At 46.1% G+C, this 18,618-nt stretch overlaps 1 protein-coding gene across 1 annotated transcript in view; it reads right to left on the bottom strand.

Annotated features, from left to right (window-relative positions):
- Positions 1-18,618, bottom strand: part of LOC133343022 (amyloid beta precursor protein binding family B member 2-like) — a 58,028-nt gene that overhangs the window by 7,761 nt on the left and 31,649 nt on the right. The window contains 8 exon segments of the mRNA XM_061552452.1: positions 1,274-1,367; positions 3,349-3,463; positions 8,492-8,619; positions 11,277-11,423; positions 12,020-12,083; positions 13,704-13,789; positions 14,195-14,254; positions 16,089-16,345. Of these exon segments, the coding sequence (XP_061408436.1) occupies positions 1,274-1,367; positions 3,349-3,463; positions 8,492-8,619; positions 11,277-11,423; positions 12,020-12,083; positions 13,704-13,789; positions 14,195-14,254; positions 16,089-16,345 (951 nt within the window).

The raw sequence follows: 18,618 nt of genomic DNA, 5'->3' as shown, positions 1-18,618 counted from the left end.
ATCGTTGGCAATATTGAATGCTCAGCTGCCCGCGTTGTGCTGAACAAATGCAATGCCAGGATAATTCCACAGCTCGGGTGGCTGTGGTGGACGCACACTACTGTGGCACTGAAAGTAACAATCCATTATAGAGGGTTGTTTGGGTTAGATCGCGTAAATATAAATGTGTCATTAGACCCGCCACCACCCGACATAGACAATTAGTAAGGTTTGTCACATAAACAGAACATGCCAATTCGTCACTAGTACAGCACACCGGTGTGTTGGAGAGCCAAGCCACAACATTTACAATCTGAGTACGACGTTTTGTCAGTAATTACAACTAGCTTCATCAGGCGACAGCCAGATTTGACACATTTATATATTTACGCGAGCTAACCAAAAAAATTCTCTTATGGATAATATTGATCGCGAAAGCCTATGTGTTAAACTGAAAATAATGATTTATTTAATCTCTTTTCAGGCAATTGGGGATATTTTTGGAAGGGTTCATCTGAAGTGAGGCGCGAGTGTACACACGCATGCGTGTGCTTAAGCGCTAAACACAGGAAATGAATGTGCTTTGAATGCAGTTGAACGACGGTAACACAAGGGAGGGCTTGTCCTCGTTCCGAACATTATTTTATTATAACTATAAATAGTGGGCAAGTAATGGATCATTGATTAATTATAATTGAATTAACTCGGCATACATGCGATGAATTGTGCACGTCACAGTCAAACATTTTCAACTTATGCAAATTATATGACAATGTTTCCCCGAGGGGTATTTGAACAAACCAAAGGCGTGGGCCATAATTAGCACACTCAATAAGTGGCTTTCCTACTTGGGTGTAGTATGTCAACCAATTAGGACTGTAAATGATCCACCTTGCTTGTAATAAAGGCAAATAAAACACCTGTGTCGAACTTCATATTTTATCTAAGCTGAGATGGCGATGAGGCACTCGGAATAAGTAATTGGTTTCACGCGTCCACGAAACTATAAATATTCCACGCACAGCATAGGGCAGGAAATATGCATGTTTTATAAGCACAGCTCTGAAATTTCCAACAAATGCTGACATGAAGACTCGTGGGGGTGGCGGCTAAGAGTAAGTTCTGATAAAAGCACACTACTTCGTATAAAAGCACAGCAGGCCTACTCTAAAGGGCTGTTTATATCCAATTTACACTGTATTTCAATCACCTTCAACTTGACTCCGCGTATTTATTCTACGGATTCTCTGCGAGGTTGCCTAATTTGCGGAGCTGCCCAGCGACGGAGTCTCACCTTGAAGCGGCACATCGGGCGTGCTGTCGTGTTTCTCCAGGGAGGAAGTGGACACGCTGCCCAGAGCCTTGGAGTTCTTCCTCTCGGCCATGATCTGTAGGACAAGCGCAGTACACGAGGGGTCCGTCAGTGGTGGTGGAGACAAAAAGAAAAACGCCTTCCCCCAACCACGGGCGCGCAATTATCTCCAAGGCTGACGGCGCTTAGATGAGATGCCCCCAATTAACACGGAATCCGCGCCGAGCCAAAGAAGGAAGGGCGATGGAGGCTCAACTGTCGAGCAGCAGCTATTAAGATGGCGAGGGTCAACAAAAGGGGAGGTTGTCGACTGTTGCTAAAATAGAGAACCCTTCAGTCAGTTACATTGATTTATTATTAGTCGATTAGAAGAGCATGATTTAAGGCTCAAGGCTACGTATCTGGGCAAAAAGGTCATCTCCCAGGGAACGGGGTCGCAGGACGAGCAAGGGGTGGGGGGGGGGAATTCATCTGTCTAGCAAGGCCAATCCAATTCTGCTGCTGCCTCCACTAGCGCAGTGAAACTGACGACCTAAGAGCCGTAGAAGTGAGCATTCCCCCCCCTTTCAGTTACCCAGGAGGGGAAGGGACAGTGACGGTTAAAAGTAGACCGACGTGCTGTCTGAGCCCTTTGTGTGTAAGGGACAATCTCGGCCGTTCAGGGTCACCTTCCTGTTGACCGTGGCACAGTGGCTCAGAGAGAGTGCGTAATTAAACCATCCGAGAGCAACCTCGCACTGAATATAAATAATGACTAAATAAATATTTAAGTGCAGCAATGCTTCGCAAGATAGAGGTCTTTCAACATTTCAGTAATTGTACAAGTTTCATTCTTCTTTACCGTGAGAGGTATATTGTGCCAAGTGAATTGGTATTATCATATTTTACTCCAATTAAAGGAAAGTGGAATATGTTAAAGTGAGAAAAACGAGGTATTTTTGGTTCTTCGTGAATGCCGTTGACACACAGTATGTATGTTAAACTTCTTTCGCACCGTATGAAGCAAACCGTGCTAATTGGAGGTGCGGGAAATAATATCCTGTGTGTTGCACATGCCACGAGTACAACGCCAACTACCCGTAAGGTCACATAACCAAAAATGTGCCAAATCTCGCGCGACCTCGGAAGGACTGACCGACACGTGCGAGTGTATGGACGAGTGAGAACCAAGGCTTGCTGCTGATAGGTGGATTTTTTTTCTTTCTACGAGTAATCCAGTTTCGTCTCGTATGCCAATTTCTCATAAATTTAATTGGCCAAATATCGCAATGCAGGAACCTCCTGGACAGCGAGTTTGAGATAGTGAGGCTTTGTTGGGTACATAAACAGCATTATTATTACTGGGGGTGGAGCGGTGGGAGGAGGGCGCACTGGTTCAGCACAGTGCTGTGAATTCGAGGACATGAGTTTGATTGCCGACCACGGCTAACACCAGCGGTCAGTATCTGAACAGGCACTGGGCCCTCCCGTCACCAACTTGCACATACCATTGTGGCAAATCGTGGCCATACAACCCTCATGTAGTTATGGAATGACAAGACTTTAAGTTATTCGTATTTATAATTAGGCTTTACAATGCACTGCTCTTTCTTGCTAGTCAATGCATGAGCTGCCGAGTATGTTTTTTTGTATGCGCCTTTATGATCGGAATATAATGAGCGGCAGCTGGGAACACAATTAATTCATCGAGGGGCAACATTAAGCGTGCATATGCATCCATCCACTATATTGCCTCACATTATTTTATACATGGCAATGTCTCTCCTATAACAGCAACAATTCAACACAGCCCCTTAAAAAGCACAGCCTCTGTGTGTGCATTCATGCTTTTAATGCTGCTAATGTCAAAGCAAAACAATTACCACAAATTTTTACATTCGGGTTGAGCCCAAGCAATTAAAGTTTGTTGTTTCACGAATTTATTCATTCCCAAAAGCATTGATCGCGCTATTGCAAAGGCGAGGGGAGAGGCGCAATCGTTGTGAGAAGGAGAGGGAGAGAGAGGGCGGTGTGCGATTTGGGAGTGAGGCGACACTCGAGTGTCTGGGCTCGCTCACCTTGGAGCAAATCTCGTGCAGGCTGGTGGCGATAGCCTTGGCGGGAGTGTCGCAGCGGAACACGTGACACTTGAGCACCCTCGTGAGCTTGTCTCGGGCCACATATGCAAAGTCCCTTTGGGGAAAAATACGCACGGCGTCCATGCTTTATGCGTCGCGTGTACACGCACGCACACACACACACGAAGGCTCATGCGTACCACCTTGCGTCAATTTATGAAGAAACTTCCGATGTAAATAAGGGAGCGACTGAATGAGATGATGAATTTGTACGGCAACTTACCAAGCATCACGTGCACGTTGCCACAAACACTGGCTTTACTGAATGACTGTGATCGCTTACAAAATGTTTTTTTCTTTTTTACAAAACTAAAATCAAACAAAAAATATAATACAGATAGAAGTAATAAAAACAAAGCATTTTTAGACCAGGCCAACTTTCGCAGAGTTCTCTGGCCAACTTCATCCTTGGCACAAAGTCGTGAAGGTGAAATCACGGGTTTGGCAGTTGGCATAAAATGGGTCTGAAAATGCAGCGCACGTGCAGCGCACATGGAGGAGGGATGAGGAACGGCGACGGTAAATGGCGCGTGTGATGGTGGCAGAGAGCCGAGCGCTGGCTCGCCGTGAGTTCGGAAGACAGCAAGCGATGTGACAGCATGGCATGGGCCATGGCAATGGACTTGGATGGGGTTTTGCCTTGTGTTGCAACGCAGCTGTGTTAGAACCATTCCATGTGGTGTAAACATTCTTTTCGTACACCACTTTAACTTCACGGTCCTCTTTTATTTTATAGATATTTTGTTACCTCTCACTGCATCCACAAGGGTCACGGCATGAGGAATTTTATGAGAAGAGAGTAATGAAATACACAAAAAGATTCACAAGGTCAGCTTCTACTCTAGTTTTTGTTATAGTTTTTAAGTCAGCTTGACTGTAACATCACCACTTTGCAAGTGTGTTTTACACAATGTTCTTTATCCATTAATGCCACACGAGGTATATTCGTAATACGCCAAGGAAGGCATACATCACATTCAAACCCATATCTGATATTTTACATGCTAAGTGTGCAGTGCATAGACGTGATCACGAGCAGTGAAACTTTTTTCCTGCTCACAATTGAATGACATGCCACGGATTCAGCATCGCAATCACTCAAGGATTAATTTTGTTAAATACATATAGCATGGGTGGTGTGTAGCAGCCTCTAGTGGCTACAGAGGTTACAAAGCAATTACATACAATGTTTGTGAATAAAAAAAATAATACATTCTTACACGAACAATTAAGAATTGATTGATAGAATCATCATTACGTTCCACATCACGCTCACACAAAATGTTAAACTTGCACATCATTACATTAAAGAAGAGAGAACACAACCCTTCACCCTAACTGCAACAATTAAAACGGTGTTCCACGAACAGCAGGGCAATTAGGCATCGCCGAAGAAGTACGACAAGCTGCAAGGACTCAATGTGCCGTAAACAATCTAAACAAATGTCCCCGACACGGCTGCTCGGTGTACAGGGTGGGGGTGGGAAGCCTTGGCCACGACGATTTTCTCAGGGGCTGCGCAGCCTCTAATTCATCACTCCATCTGACAGGAGGGAGCCACCAAACTCATAACTGGGCCAAGTGCCTCATTCACATGCAACGAGACGATCCGCCCAGCCATCGAGCGTCAACAGAAGCATCCGGGCGGGATTCACGCGAAGCGACCGAGGCGCTTGTCACCGACGTGGAGAAGGTGGACCCTAGTCCCTTTTGGAATATTTTAATGGCAGGCAAGCTGCACGGCCGCGATAACGACGTACACAGGGTGGGTGACAGTTGTCTTCAAAGGGAGGCGGAAAAAAATATATCAAATCGCACAACCAGATTCAACAAGCTGCCATCGCCCCCACACGGTAAACCAAAAACAACCCTCTACATATAACCATTACTTTAGCGCAATCAAATTTGTTTGTACAATGGAAAGTGCTTACCAACATAGTGTGGAAAATTACAGCCTGGCGTGTGGCAGCCTGCAGGTTCCAACAGAGGGTGGTGTGATAAAGACGGCGTGCAGCGGAAAATTGCCATGCGGCGTGGGCGGCATCACCTCGTGGGCGTGTACACCACCGGGTTGTCCGTGCCGTGCTCGGCACCCTCCGCTGCCTCCCCGCACCCCTGCCAATGTTTCCTTTGCTGCCGAAATTATTTTTTTAGCCTTTAGCCAATAACAAGTGCACACCCACAAACGGGCTGGGCACGGTACTCGTGGTCGAGTGCGGAGGTCTGAATACTCACAAATGCGAGAGAATGATCCAGGCGTAGTAGAAGGCAGCGTGTGCACGCGCCACCCCCACCCCGTCTCTCTCTCTCTCTCTACACCCCCCTGCCCCCCATCGTGCCTTCCTCCTCCCACTGAAATTTCAAGGGAGCAGCAGCCGTCCGCATGTGTGCACGCAGAGGGCACGGAACGCACTACGCTAGAGATGCGCTGCTCGCTGGCTGGAACACGGAGGGTGTACGGGAATGCCCGAAGGTTTTCTATCTGATCAGGGAGGGGGGGGGCTTGCTGCTGCTGGTGGTCGGCAAGATTGTAAATCCAAAATGCTGATATAGGCATGTTTTGAGGCGGGCGTGATTAAATGATGAAAAAAAACCCGCTGCGCTACAGATCTCTGAAAACCACAAGACCTTGGTCTGAAGAGAGATTCATGAGTCAGTCAAACGCTCTTAAAAATAATGTAACCCTTCAGACAGTTGGTGACAAATGTAATCTGTATAAATAAATGTTAAGTGCAGACTCTTTGCTTTGTCCAGTTGGGTAAATTGTGGTGCAATCCATGCAAAACGACAACAGTGCACGTAGTGATGTTTTTGTGTTTAGTTCAGGTGCCCTTCTCCCGCACCTCCGATAAGCACAGTTGGCGACGTACGGTGCGAAAGAAGTTCAACATACATAAGTAGATACGTACGCCCCTCGCAGGGACCTAAATCATGATTGGCCACTGAGCAGCATCAGGGCTCTCTCTCACGACCACTATAAATCACACGGAGGAATTAGACGAAATAAATTGGGCTCATCCACAGACATGTCGCGGTGACCTTGGCAAATTACATCGTGCAAGGGTACGGTGACGGAAATAGAGGCCACGACATTTCCACTTCTCCAGACAGAGATGGGGGGGGGGGGGTAGAAAGAGTTAGTGGAGAGGGTGGGGGAGAGGGTGAGTGAGATGTTACATGGAATTTAATGTACAAACCCTGCAGCTTTCACTTGAGGTGCATGCATGGGTCTGGTCTCTTTCAGACGTGATCTCACATTTGTTTTGTGTCTCATTCACGTGTTTTACTACGTTCTTTTGGAGGAAATAAATATTATCCGTAACACAAAAAAAATGTTGACAATAATAGTAAGAAAAACTATTGAAAATAGCGGTAAAGAGCAACCAACGGTGCATTTAAATGATATGCATCCAGTCTTATCTGAATCAACCATGCGTGATTCACTCGGCCTCTGCAACAGTCTGAGCTGCCATGTTCATGAGCCATGCCCCACTCAAGCAAGAGACATCAGCACAGGCCTCGTAATTAATTTAAAACTGCGAACAAAATGTGGGCGTTCAGGACAGTACAGTCACACCGAGGGATTTTAGCAAAAAAAGAAAAAAAACTCTTTGGTTGAAATGAACAACGATATATATTAAGGACCTGAGGGGGGTAATAAAAAAAAATCAAGGAAAAAAAATATTTCAGCCGGATAATTAAACAGCACATCAACATGTTCCCGTCTTACCCGCATCAGTGCACAATACCTGCGGTCAACGGGAAACCAACGTACCCACTAAACGTCACGGCAATAACTGTCAGTGTGTCGCTGAAGGTTAAAGAATGAGGAATTTATTACACCGCAAGAGCGTGGCTGCCTTCACAAAAATTAATTAGTCGACTGAAAAAAAGGAGAGACAGTTTCCCTCAATAACCTGCGAGCTTCGCTCAACTCTACCAGAAGGTCTCAGCCGGAGGTGAACATTTTGCATTCCTGCAGCAGTGCCGCACGTCCACCAGGAACACCACAGCGGTGACTACCCAAACAGCTCCTCTCACCAGGGGGAGCTCACTTCACCGAGCCCAAAGGGATGCGCCGAGCTACAGGGCGCAAACGTTGATGAAGGAGTGAATGTAGAGAATTCATACCCACAGCAACCCAAAGGCTCAAAAGCCAAACAGTGTTCGTCATGCTTTCCGAAATCAATTTGTGCCAGGTAAATTAATGTTTTGACATGTTTCTATCTCGGCTACTCAACTTGTATTCTTCTCTTCTTGTTTCTTTCGGTAAAGTCACGTAGAAGGGAAGTAATAAAATAATAAAAATAAAACATAATAAAACAATTCTCACGACGTTTCGGCTACAACGCAAGCAGCCGTCTTCAGGTGAAGAATGAGACACTACCAAACTAGGAGCTTATATATAAGCTGCATTGGGGGTTTAGTTAATCCCTGCACCCCCCTTGGTTGCTGCTGATCCTGCATAATGCATGGGCATAATATGACTTTGACACCCCCCCGCCCAACGCCTACGCATTTTCCATGAATATGCTAAATCCCTCTTCACATGCACATTCTTTTTGGTTAAGGCGCTCTTCAACCCCCAATGCAGCTTATATATAAGCTCCTAGTTTGGTAGTGTCTCATTCTTCACCTGAAGACGGCTGCTTGCGTTGTAGCCGAAACGTCGTGAGAATTGTTTTATTATGTTTTATTTTTATTATTTTATTACTTCCCTTCTACGTGACTTTACCGAAAGAAACAAGAAGATGAATCCCTGCAGTCACGAAAGCTTTAAATCGAAATTGTATTCTTTTCATCGCTGAAAATATCCGTTTTAGATAATAAACGATACTTTTAATAAAGTAGTAAATTACACACATTAACTCGTGTTATCCGCAGCTCTGTTTTTCAAAACACACACTTGACAAATACATCAACCGTCACGAAGAAGATCCCATCAACACTCACACATTCAAAATATAGTAGTAAACTGTATATACTCGCACGCATAACAAAAATTTACCGGACTTACGAGTTGTCTGCGTGTAGGGGGGGGTGATGAAAGGGGGGGGAATGAGAGGGGGGGGGGGGGGCTCACCGGCCATTGTCGCGCCCGACGCCCCATACACGGATGCTGACGATGGGCTGAGAGTGCAGCACCGAGCGGTCCATGGGATCCACTAGGTCGAGCATGTCGTTCTCCAGCACTAAGAACATGTCCTTGCCCTGTTGGTGGGGTAAATATCGCAATCGGGGGGGAGGGGGGGTCAGGGAAAGAGAGGCAATGTGAGGAAGTCCTGGATACAAGGCTGCATGTGGAAGTGGTCAGGATGACATTTCTGAGACGGAGGTGAATAATTATTCTTCCTGACATTATTGCCACTAGCGTCGAGTCCTGCCTCTCCATTCATTCCTGTCCTGGGTTATTTTCACGTCCACTCCACAGTCATTCACATGCTGCTGATTCACTGCTTGGGATTAACTCTTTCTTGGGCTTGCTTCTCGGTATCCGCCCTGGTGCTTTTCATTTGTTCACCACCTCCATTGCTCTCTCCTCACGACACGTCCTAGCCTTGTGATTCTACATTCCTTCAGCTTGTCCGAGCTCACCACCACTCTTGCTTTCTTTCTCGTTTGTGACCCAATCCAGTCTCGTGATCCCTGAGATCCATTTCATCATTCCTCCTCTGGTGAACAACATCTGCTCCTCCCTCGTCCAACAATCACACTCGTATGTCTTAACACTGTTTCTGCAACTCCCCCTTTCAACCATGTTAGAATGATTAAAGTAGGCAAAATAATGATATATTTATGTACAGAAGCTCCCAAGCGAGGAATGCACCCTGCCGCCTGCCAGTGCGCATTCCTCTTGCTTCGCTGCACTTTTTATGGGGGGGGGAAGAACTTTAGGAATGTCTTATCTATAGTTTGACCAAAAAACTTCACGATGCTTCTCGTTTGCCTGGTTGAACGTAGGGGAGGGCATAGATATGGGAGCGTAAAAGAAAAGCAACAAACAACGACCTTTGCTGCACTGCCCACGGTGTAAATGCAGGCCATGCATTTTGTGTTTTGTTTGTGTTCAGGTGCATTAGTCTGGCTCCTCCAATGCATCGTGAGATATTAGGTCAAACCAAGGATAGGTCCTGAAATTCTGTTCACATAGAAGACACACTTTTGCATGGAAAGGAGAGCTATTTTGAGCCCACGTTTAATAATGGAGTGTACCATTTGTAAAATATTGAAAGATTTTTTGTTGTTGTATTCGGTCGAGAAAATACAGATTGATAAAATACGTTCCTTCGGAGTGGGCAGGTAGGAACTTGGTTGGACAGCGCATTCGTGCACGACAGACAAATATGCACGACAAACAGACAAATAATCCCTGGTGGGCAGTGTGGAACCTGTTGTTCCTACCTGTATAACTCGTCGCTTCCCACAAACAATTTGCAGTATTTGAAAAAGCTAAACAAGTAGTCTGGCGTACAGTCGTCTGTTACATTGACATCAGGTGTTGCTGCAGCGGTAAGGGGGTTCATCATCAAATAGGCTATGCTTCACATGGCACCAATTTGAAGTGGAGCCTCAAATTCTCAAGAAAAAATATTTTGCAAACAACATCATGCAAACACAAATTCTCACCGGAAACGACAATGATGATGTTAATGTACTACTGCTTCCCACATTGCAACCCCATATTTGTAAACACGAAGCAAGTACATTTTATACCATCAGTACGACGTGAACCGTTTTGCAGCCCATTTATAATCAGCCTAATGAGCATTATTATTTTCTGCAACCTAGTAAACACATTGATGACCGGATACAAACTTAAAATTCTAATGGGTTAAGAACACATTTTTTATTGCCAAAGTAGTGTCTTGTCCATGCCCATTCCCTGCAGTGTGTTAATTAAGTGTAAATTTGGCCAGCTGGCATCTAATTTTCACACTTGCCCAACACCAATGGCACCCATCTCTTTAGTAGCCTCTCCTTCCTCTGCAATCGTCAGAATGTCAATCGTTAATGACTCGCAGGCAGAACGCAGTCCCGAAAGGCTAGGCAAGGCTGCTCACCACACAAATCCTTTTCAACAGCACACTTGAGTTACGTGAAAATCCTTATACACACTTAAAATTTATACTTCCAGATTGCAAAATTGTGCAGGCATTCGGCATCAAGAGACAGACTAATGGCTGCAGTGGATTACACCACAAAACTGGAATTGCTTAATTCAGTCAATAGGCAAGGAGTTTAATGCATCCCTTGGCTCCTAGAAAGGAATGCCAACCCCTTGGCCCAGATGCCCCGAGTGAGGCACAGTTGGTCAAGGCGGAGTGCGACGACGTCACGTTCGCCGCACAACGTTGTGCCGAGTGGCTTGCGCGTGCATTGCACGGACATCCATTCGTTACATTTACGATCATCATATGCCCATTTATTTTTTACGAGACCTAAAGATTTCTTTCCTCTGCAAATGTGCGAAATTTTGTCGTGCAATAAATCAACGCGTACCCCCGGTTGCTTTAGTGCATTTTTAAATAGCGCATGCTGCAGGTGAAATGGAGGTCTGTCACATGCATGTGTATATATTTTATCGGCTATTTCGTGTGGTTATTTCAATTTAAATTCGAGCTATTCCACTGTGGCTGCCATTGTGTGCACCAGAATCAGAATGCATTTTTTTTTCTACAAATGAAATCGAACACGAGTACCGCACACAAACATAAACGTGTCAACAAAATAACGCATCGCTCAGCCATGCAATTACAAGCACAAACACTGCACATTTATTTAACCGCAACAACGACTCCACTATTACATGAACAAGAAGCATGGCTTAATTATCAACGGGCGCGCACACAAGGTACGCCAGTGCTGACCTCGCCCCAGATGCCAGCCGTGTCGCGGATGTCATTCTTGCGATACGAGAGCTGGCGGATGCAGTTGTTGACAGCCACGCTGCTCTTGCCTGGCACCAGGTCCTCCTCGGACATCTCCACCCAGCCCAGCGAGCGGACCGCGAAGCACTGCGCCAGCATCACCGGGGGAACACGCTTCAAGTCAGCAGCAGCAGCACCGGCACAACACGAAGTCCAAAAATCGCGGGCAGGCGACAACCATGGCAAGTGCGTGCAGAGAGGAGGGGGGGGGGGGGTGTTCTACGTTTGTTCTATTATTAATTCAATGCTAGGTGGGTCAAGAAGTCAGCGCTTTCAAGTACAGAAGCTTTTGTTCCCAGGCAGCAAGGTGGAACAACTGACATCACGAGCAAAAAGAGACACAGCACTGCCCTCCTGTGGTCACGGTGCATGACGTACTCCCAAAAGCGCAACCATGCGAATGAACACTATCGATCGGTCCGTCTGCTTAGCACCCGGGTCCATCAGTGCAGACGGCTGGCAGCAGTAGAAACGGCACATTTGCTCAAAGTATTTTAGCACAAATGTAGATTCACATATAAAAAAATCGAGAGTGAGCATGCCAACGTAACCTTATTCCACTCAAGATTTTGAAAAATGTGTTCATTTGTTTACATATTTATTTTAACCAATGCACGGTCAAATCGTAACATTTGACATACGTATCACAAAAGGTCAACTTAATTAACGTGAGAGGTAAGCACCTTCGATTCTGGATCACTAACGATGTTCTCCTTTCCATCCTCAAGCTCCTGCTGCTTCGCGTGTCTGCAAGTAAAACAGAGCCACTCATGTGAACACCCACGCCCTTTAGGATGATGGCATGAGCACCGAGATATTCAGCTCCGCAGGGCATGCCCACGCAACCTCTGCATTCAAGTTTTCTCCTTCACAACCACGATCTTCTCTTGGATACATCAATCGTTTAGTTTCCTGTGGAGGGTTAGAAGATAACCAGGGACAGCAACAACGTAAAGTACATCTATCGCTAAGCTCATCTGTCCACACAACCAGATAACCGTTGGATAGGCCAAAGATAGCTTTGCATGCGAATGCATAGCACAAAGTCCACCACGCTGCTCGTGTACATCAGTAGTATAAGTCAGCTGTATTTGCATTGAGGATTCCCAGGAATAAAGCTCCTGGAACCCTGCGCCACTCCTCGAGTGTCAGTGCAACTCAGTTCCAGGACAAAATAACAAAAATAATTATAATAAAAACAATAACATTTATTTGTCCAGCCCCATAGTTTAAGAGACAACGTCACGAGGCTTAGGCCAGTGGCGATGCTTGAGTGTAGAGGAGCCGGTGACTTTTGGTCCGAGTCCCCAAGGCTACGCGAAACAATTATATATTTTTTTTATGTTTTTGGAACATTTTGTGAGATGGGACACAGCAAAGGTCATCTAGCAGAGCATTCCAGACCGATGGAGAGGCTACTCGAGTTGGTCTGGAAGCCGTTATGGTTCTGGTTGGCGGAAACACAAGCAAGGATTTGCTGGCCGATTGCAGACGTCCCATCGGCTCGTAACAGACGAATGGTCGACCATTCTGTCAAGAGCCATATTGCAGGTTACCCTTGCAGATCTAAATTAACGTGTTTTTTTTTCCTTCGCCATTACTTATGTATGTAGAACTTCTTTCGCACCATACGTAGCAAACTACGCTAATCGGAGGTGCGGGGAAGGAAGAGACGTAGATATTTTTTTGTTCAACTAATGGTGTTAAATTATTTCATTGGTTGTCTATGGCTGTGATGGCTGGTGGTAAAAATAATTCCATCTGCAACCCAATGTGCACATCGCAATACTGCAGTGTTTCACAAGTGTCACGACAGATTTAAACAGCTTGCCTTGGTAAACAACGCAAGCACACAGTATTGTGATTCAGCATGAAGCCTCCGCAATCTATTTTTGAAGGAAATTATTTGGTGACGCTGCGTTGGTGTACGAGCACAAATAGAAAACAAAATGTAAATATTTGTCAATAACAGTGGTTTAAAAGTTTAAAAAAATATATAATAGGTGACGTTTCAGACAATGGACCTTCTTCATGTTCTATAAAAATGGGTCATTACTCAAAACGTTGCTTGTTATATATTCCCTTTTTAAGGCAGCATTATTAACTCATGTGTTCGGTGTTTTGTTATTTTTTGAGGAGCACTACAAACACTGCAAGCTGTCACTGCACTCCACTGTCAGAGACTCGAGGGAGCGTGAATGCACGGAATGGCTCATTTCTAATTGGATGGCACTTGGCCAAATGCCTCCTTTCCCCCATGTGCTCATTGCACCAACTCAAACAGAGTCCCCTGGAACTGATGTCTAAGGCACAAAGTGGCTCCGGAGCTCAGCAGTGTCCCAGCTAGTGTGAGCGAGCGATACCCACCCAAGCTTGAGGGAAGCGTAGCGCAGAGTGGCTCCTTCAAACTCTTTGAGGCTTGGGTCAGGGGTCACAGTAGCAGCCTGGATCTCCTAAAGAAATGCGGGGATGAGCGAGAAAGTCAATTGACAGAGTTTCCGGCTCAAATACACCCACAGCTAATCCCCTCTCTTTTTGTCTTTTTACAGAGTGTAACGGCATTTCAAATGCAATGAATTTATGTCACATCAAATGTACCGACGCCAATCAATTATTGGTACAAATATCGTGCTTATGAAGGTTACTTTGGTTAATGGTTGTTACTTTAAAACAAAATTCGGTACACTGATAAAAAAGCATGCTTTTAACAAACACAAACAATGCGAAACATCAATGAGAAAACCATTCTCTCTCGCACACACACACACGACACGCACAGCACAAAGTCCGATTGAAAATGTGACATTTGTGGAAGAGCCAGGGCTCGATTTGGTTGTGGGTACAGGGAGAACACTTGCCTTCCATTCATTAAAGTCTATTTTTCTACAAAGGCCAGAGACAGAGATGGCAGACACAGGCTGCAAAGGACAAGGAGGGGAGACACAAAAGTAAGACGCAGGGAAAGCACACGGTTATGGTTGCACGCCACACCGCACCGCACCAAACAATTGCCCGTTCTTTTATGAATAACGTTTATGACTTTAAGACTGACGCACTAAACCCTTCGGAATTAGTTGTGGGGATTCTAGTACAGCTATGGCTCTTTTTTTAATGAGGCTTCTATATGCAAATCGATTAGCACAATACCGCCCTGGCACATCGCTCCCACATGGAAAAGCGGCACAAACAATATTTCCATCCAAGCGCACTTTTGACTAAAGAATGGGCACTCAATCCAGAGGCAGGGAATTCCACCGCTGCAGAGCTGTCAAGGTATTTCGCATCGAGTTTATTAACCTCAAAAGATTTACCACTTATGCTGGAAAAGGAGCAGTTCTTCAGGTATTTGTGGGAGGAACTATTCAGCGGCCGCACTGGGTCATGCAGTGCCAAATAGTCGTAAACTCCGTTAAAACCTGTCCAAACACCTCCAGGCTTTGTTATTTGTGTTGTGGTTTTTAATTGTGAGCATTTAATCTCATGTCATATTTGTGGTGCAATTCTAAATCAAGGCCGTTATTTACTTGGTGTAATGAAACATTACACACACACGGGCACACGGCTTACAAATTATGTGACCATAACAGCTGAGGTGCTGCATCTACTGAACCAACTGTATTTTTTTAATACGCACTGTAAATTATACTTGTATGTTCACCACCATCATCATCATCATCTATCCACTGCTGGATGAAGGCCTTTACCAGGGCGTCTCCATCTTTAACAGTTTCAGGATGTAACAATCCAGTTTACTCCTCCACACGAGCCGATTTAATCGTTCCATTGCTTCAGGTGGGCCTCCTTTGGCTGCCATCCCATCATCAGCCTCGACCACTGGCCATCATCCCTTCGAGTGATGCATCCTGTCGGAACCCACTTGTTTTTTTCTACAGTCAAAATTACGTCTTTAAACCTGCACATGCAGACAATGGTTAAGGCCGCGGGATGAACAACACCTACAAACGATCCGAGATAGACGTACGTAGAAAGGGGATAACATGAATCGGAGGGAATATATGCAGGTTAGGGACGTAATTTTGTCTATTAATAAAACCAAGTGGGTTTAGGCAGGACATGTCACCGTGAGAAGGGATGATGGCCGGTGGGTGAGAGTAACAACAGTGGCAGCCCAAGGAAAAAAAGAGTCTGCCGATGGAAGTCCACTGGAGAGATGGAGCAATGAAACCAACTCATATGCAGGTGCCGGATGGATCGCTACATCGCAGAGCCGTGAGGGACGATGGCAGCCTTCAACCAATATTGGACTAAACATGGCTGATGATGGTGATGACTGTACCCTACGAGTGCACAGACACTGATGGAGAACAGCTAATCTCTGCACGCGGTGATATTTTGCTCGAATGAAGGATTAAACAAAATTATTTATTTTACCAGGTAAGGCCCACTGAGCACCACAGCTATTTTTCAGAAGCGAGTTGGCCACAAACGAAAGCTCAACGATGTGGCTTATCCCATCGAAATTTATAGCAGTGATGTTGATTCTACATGTGGAGGGAAAAAACCAGAGGACCCAGAGGAAAATCCACGCGACCATGGGGAGAGAAAGAGACGCAAACTCCAAATATACAGGTTTCAGTGTCGGGATCAAAACCCACGACCTCCTATATACCAGGCGAGGTAAATAATATTTTTCCACCATGGCACCCATTACATGGACGTCGACAATAAAGGGGGAAAAAAATTCCGTCGTGCCTCTGCTGATGTCCATCCATCCCCGTGGCGGGCCCTCACCTCCTTCTCCTGAGCCGGCGAGTCGGCCGGAGTGCTGACGGCGGACGACTCCACGGAGCAGATGTCCTTCTCGGTGCAAGTGCCCGGCGAGGCGATCTCGCCGTCGCCCTCGGAGCGAGCCGTGCCCCCCGGCGCCTCCCACTGCGTGGTGCCCGTCGGGATGTGCCAGTAGTAGGTCCCCGACGAGTCGCAAACCTTCTTCCAGCCCGGAGGGAGGTCCGGGTCCGAGCCGAATGACGGATCCGTCCACAGCCCATCTGCTTTCAAACCACGCGGAGCAAAGCGGCGCGGTTACGACTCCACTTTGATCTCTATCGCAAGGTGAAGAAGGGTAAAAGGTTGCAGGCCTGCAATTGCTCGCAGAAGGACCTCCGCCAGACGGACGGAGCTCTAGAGACCCGCTCCAGAAGGCATTTTGTTGCCTCCTGTTCCATGCCGGCCAGACAACTTGGAATAGGTGGGGGTACCCACATTTCACCCCGCCGATTGACTGTGGTGTACTCGTACTGCCAAAAGGATCTGTTCGCCACGTGCAACAAGATCGAACTGGCGACCTCTGGACTGCCAGAGCACAACCCCCCATGATACCAGATGAACACAAATAATAACTTGTGTAGTTGCACCAAAGCAACTAGTGTGCACACATGCAGCCCTTCAGCCCAACCATCGCTGGATAAACTTGTGTAAACAGACATTGAATATCAATACCAACTCCTCGACAAGTGTGGCGGAGGTCCGAGCTACATTTTTGATGGCCAGTGTACATGTATCCTCGACTGCCATCCTCTTCAATGCAATGTTGCTGCTGCTACGTATACCCACTGTGTGCGCACAGTCAGAAATAAACATTCGTGCTGTGGGGGGGGGGGGGGGGGGTTGTATTCAGGTATCATGGGGGTGTTGAAGGAGAAAAGGCGCAGAGGAACAACAAAAAAGGCAATCACGGCAGCGGCACTCGTAAATTAACCCCACACACTGGCGGGCACACTGGTCGAACGCCAAAACAGTGAGAGAGAATCTGTTCACCGCGTGATAACGAACTCATTACAGCACTTAGGCCATAAATATGTGCTTGGCCCATAAATATGTAATGGCACATGTCCTTTCCCGGGGAACAACACACGGGCAGGGCCATTTCAAGAGCAGGCAGGTCCCCGCGCAGATGAATTCCTCCCTGTAGGAGGGGACTTAACGACCGCCCGTCATTGAGGAGCTCTGCACCAGCGCCTTGCTCGGCTGCTTTCCTAGGGGGCACTCTTTAACCAATCCACAATCCAGCGTTTCCGCCTGTTTGCGATGAATTTTGGTTCACTGTACATTTAATCAACATCGTTGAATTACAGCACAGATTTTAACATTTAATTTCTTCCGATGTTATCGTCAAACCACTGGTATTGACTTTCCCCTGTTATACGCCGATTTTTATTGTTAATTAAATCAGTTAACAATGTGGAATGACTGATTAATCTGTACACTAAAGGAGACAAAATTATTACATCCATGATGCTTACTATCAAGTCTTTGTGGCTGATGGGACTGGATAGGGGAGTAGCGGCAGAATGCGTCGATACGATCCAGTAGCCGGAAAGAAAGACAGATTTGCAAAAAGACTCCCAGATTACGCCGCATCAAAGTTACATCGTTGCTATGCAGGATGCCTCCACATCGTTATCCCGAATGCCATCACAGCCACCATTTCCGCACAACCCACACTAGTATCAATCCGACTCGTATCTGTCTTCGGTTGTTTACAGCCCTTTGTGGGGGATGTTTGACCATAGTTCGCCACGCTGGCGAGTGCGGGTTGGTGAAGGGGAGCGAGACCCGGACTGGTTCAGCTCTCACTCGCCACTGCTATTAGCTGTGGCCTGAAATCAAACTCAAGTCGACGAGATTCAATGCACAATTCGTTTGGACAAAACAAATTCGCTTGTTCCTGCTGGATTGCTGGAATTCCCCTAGAATTAGACTGTGGTTTTGAGTCTGGGTGGAATGGCGAGCATGCGAAACGTGTTAATTCCCCGCGAGTTGGCGTCTGTCCTGGGGGGTAAGGCTTATTGGCCAAAACGTTGACTCGAGAGGAGGAGGTTTGCATCCACGGCTGTGCAAAAAAAATGAACAAGCCGGCACTCCCACGCCAGCACCTTTATTTAGTCACGTCCCAGCAGGCGGGCATGACAGGAAGGAAATGCCGCCAACTCCCCATCTATTTTTACAGCGCTGGTCTCCGCATCAGTGGGGTGCATTATAAATACTGTAGTGCATTCTCTACAGACGGAAAAAATGCCACACAAACACGCTTGAGTCATCATTTCTGTCATGACTACGAACCAATCAATTTATTTATATTGAAGATTAACCCATAACTCTACAAGGTATTAAATAAATGGATAAATCAATGTCCTTTATTTAACTAGCCCAGAACCTTCAGATGTATTATCAACGTTCGAAGGAAGACAGCGTGCAACCGTAATTACGCAGGGCCAAAATTTAATTATTAAAATGTAGCCGGGTTGAATTTATATTTAAA

Source organism: Lethenteron reissneri, chromosome 16, assembly GCF_015708825.2.
Source record: "Lethenteron reissneri isolate LAM-NWPU_2019-01 chromosome 16, ASM1570882v1, whole genome shotgun sequence".
NCBI classification, from domain to species: domain Eukaryota; kingdom Metazoa; phylum Chordata; class Hyperoartia; order Petromyzontiformes; family Petromyzontidae; genus Lethenteron; species Lethenteron reissneri.
The sequence above is the reverse complement of the archived record's forward strand: the minus strand, read 5'-3'. Positions and strand labels throughout refer to the sequence as shown.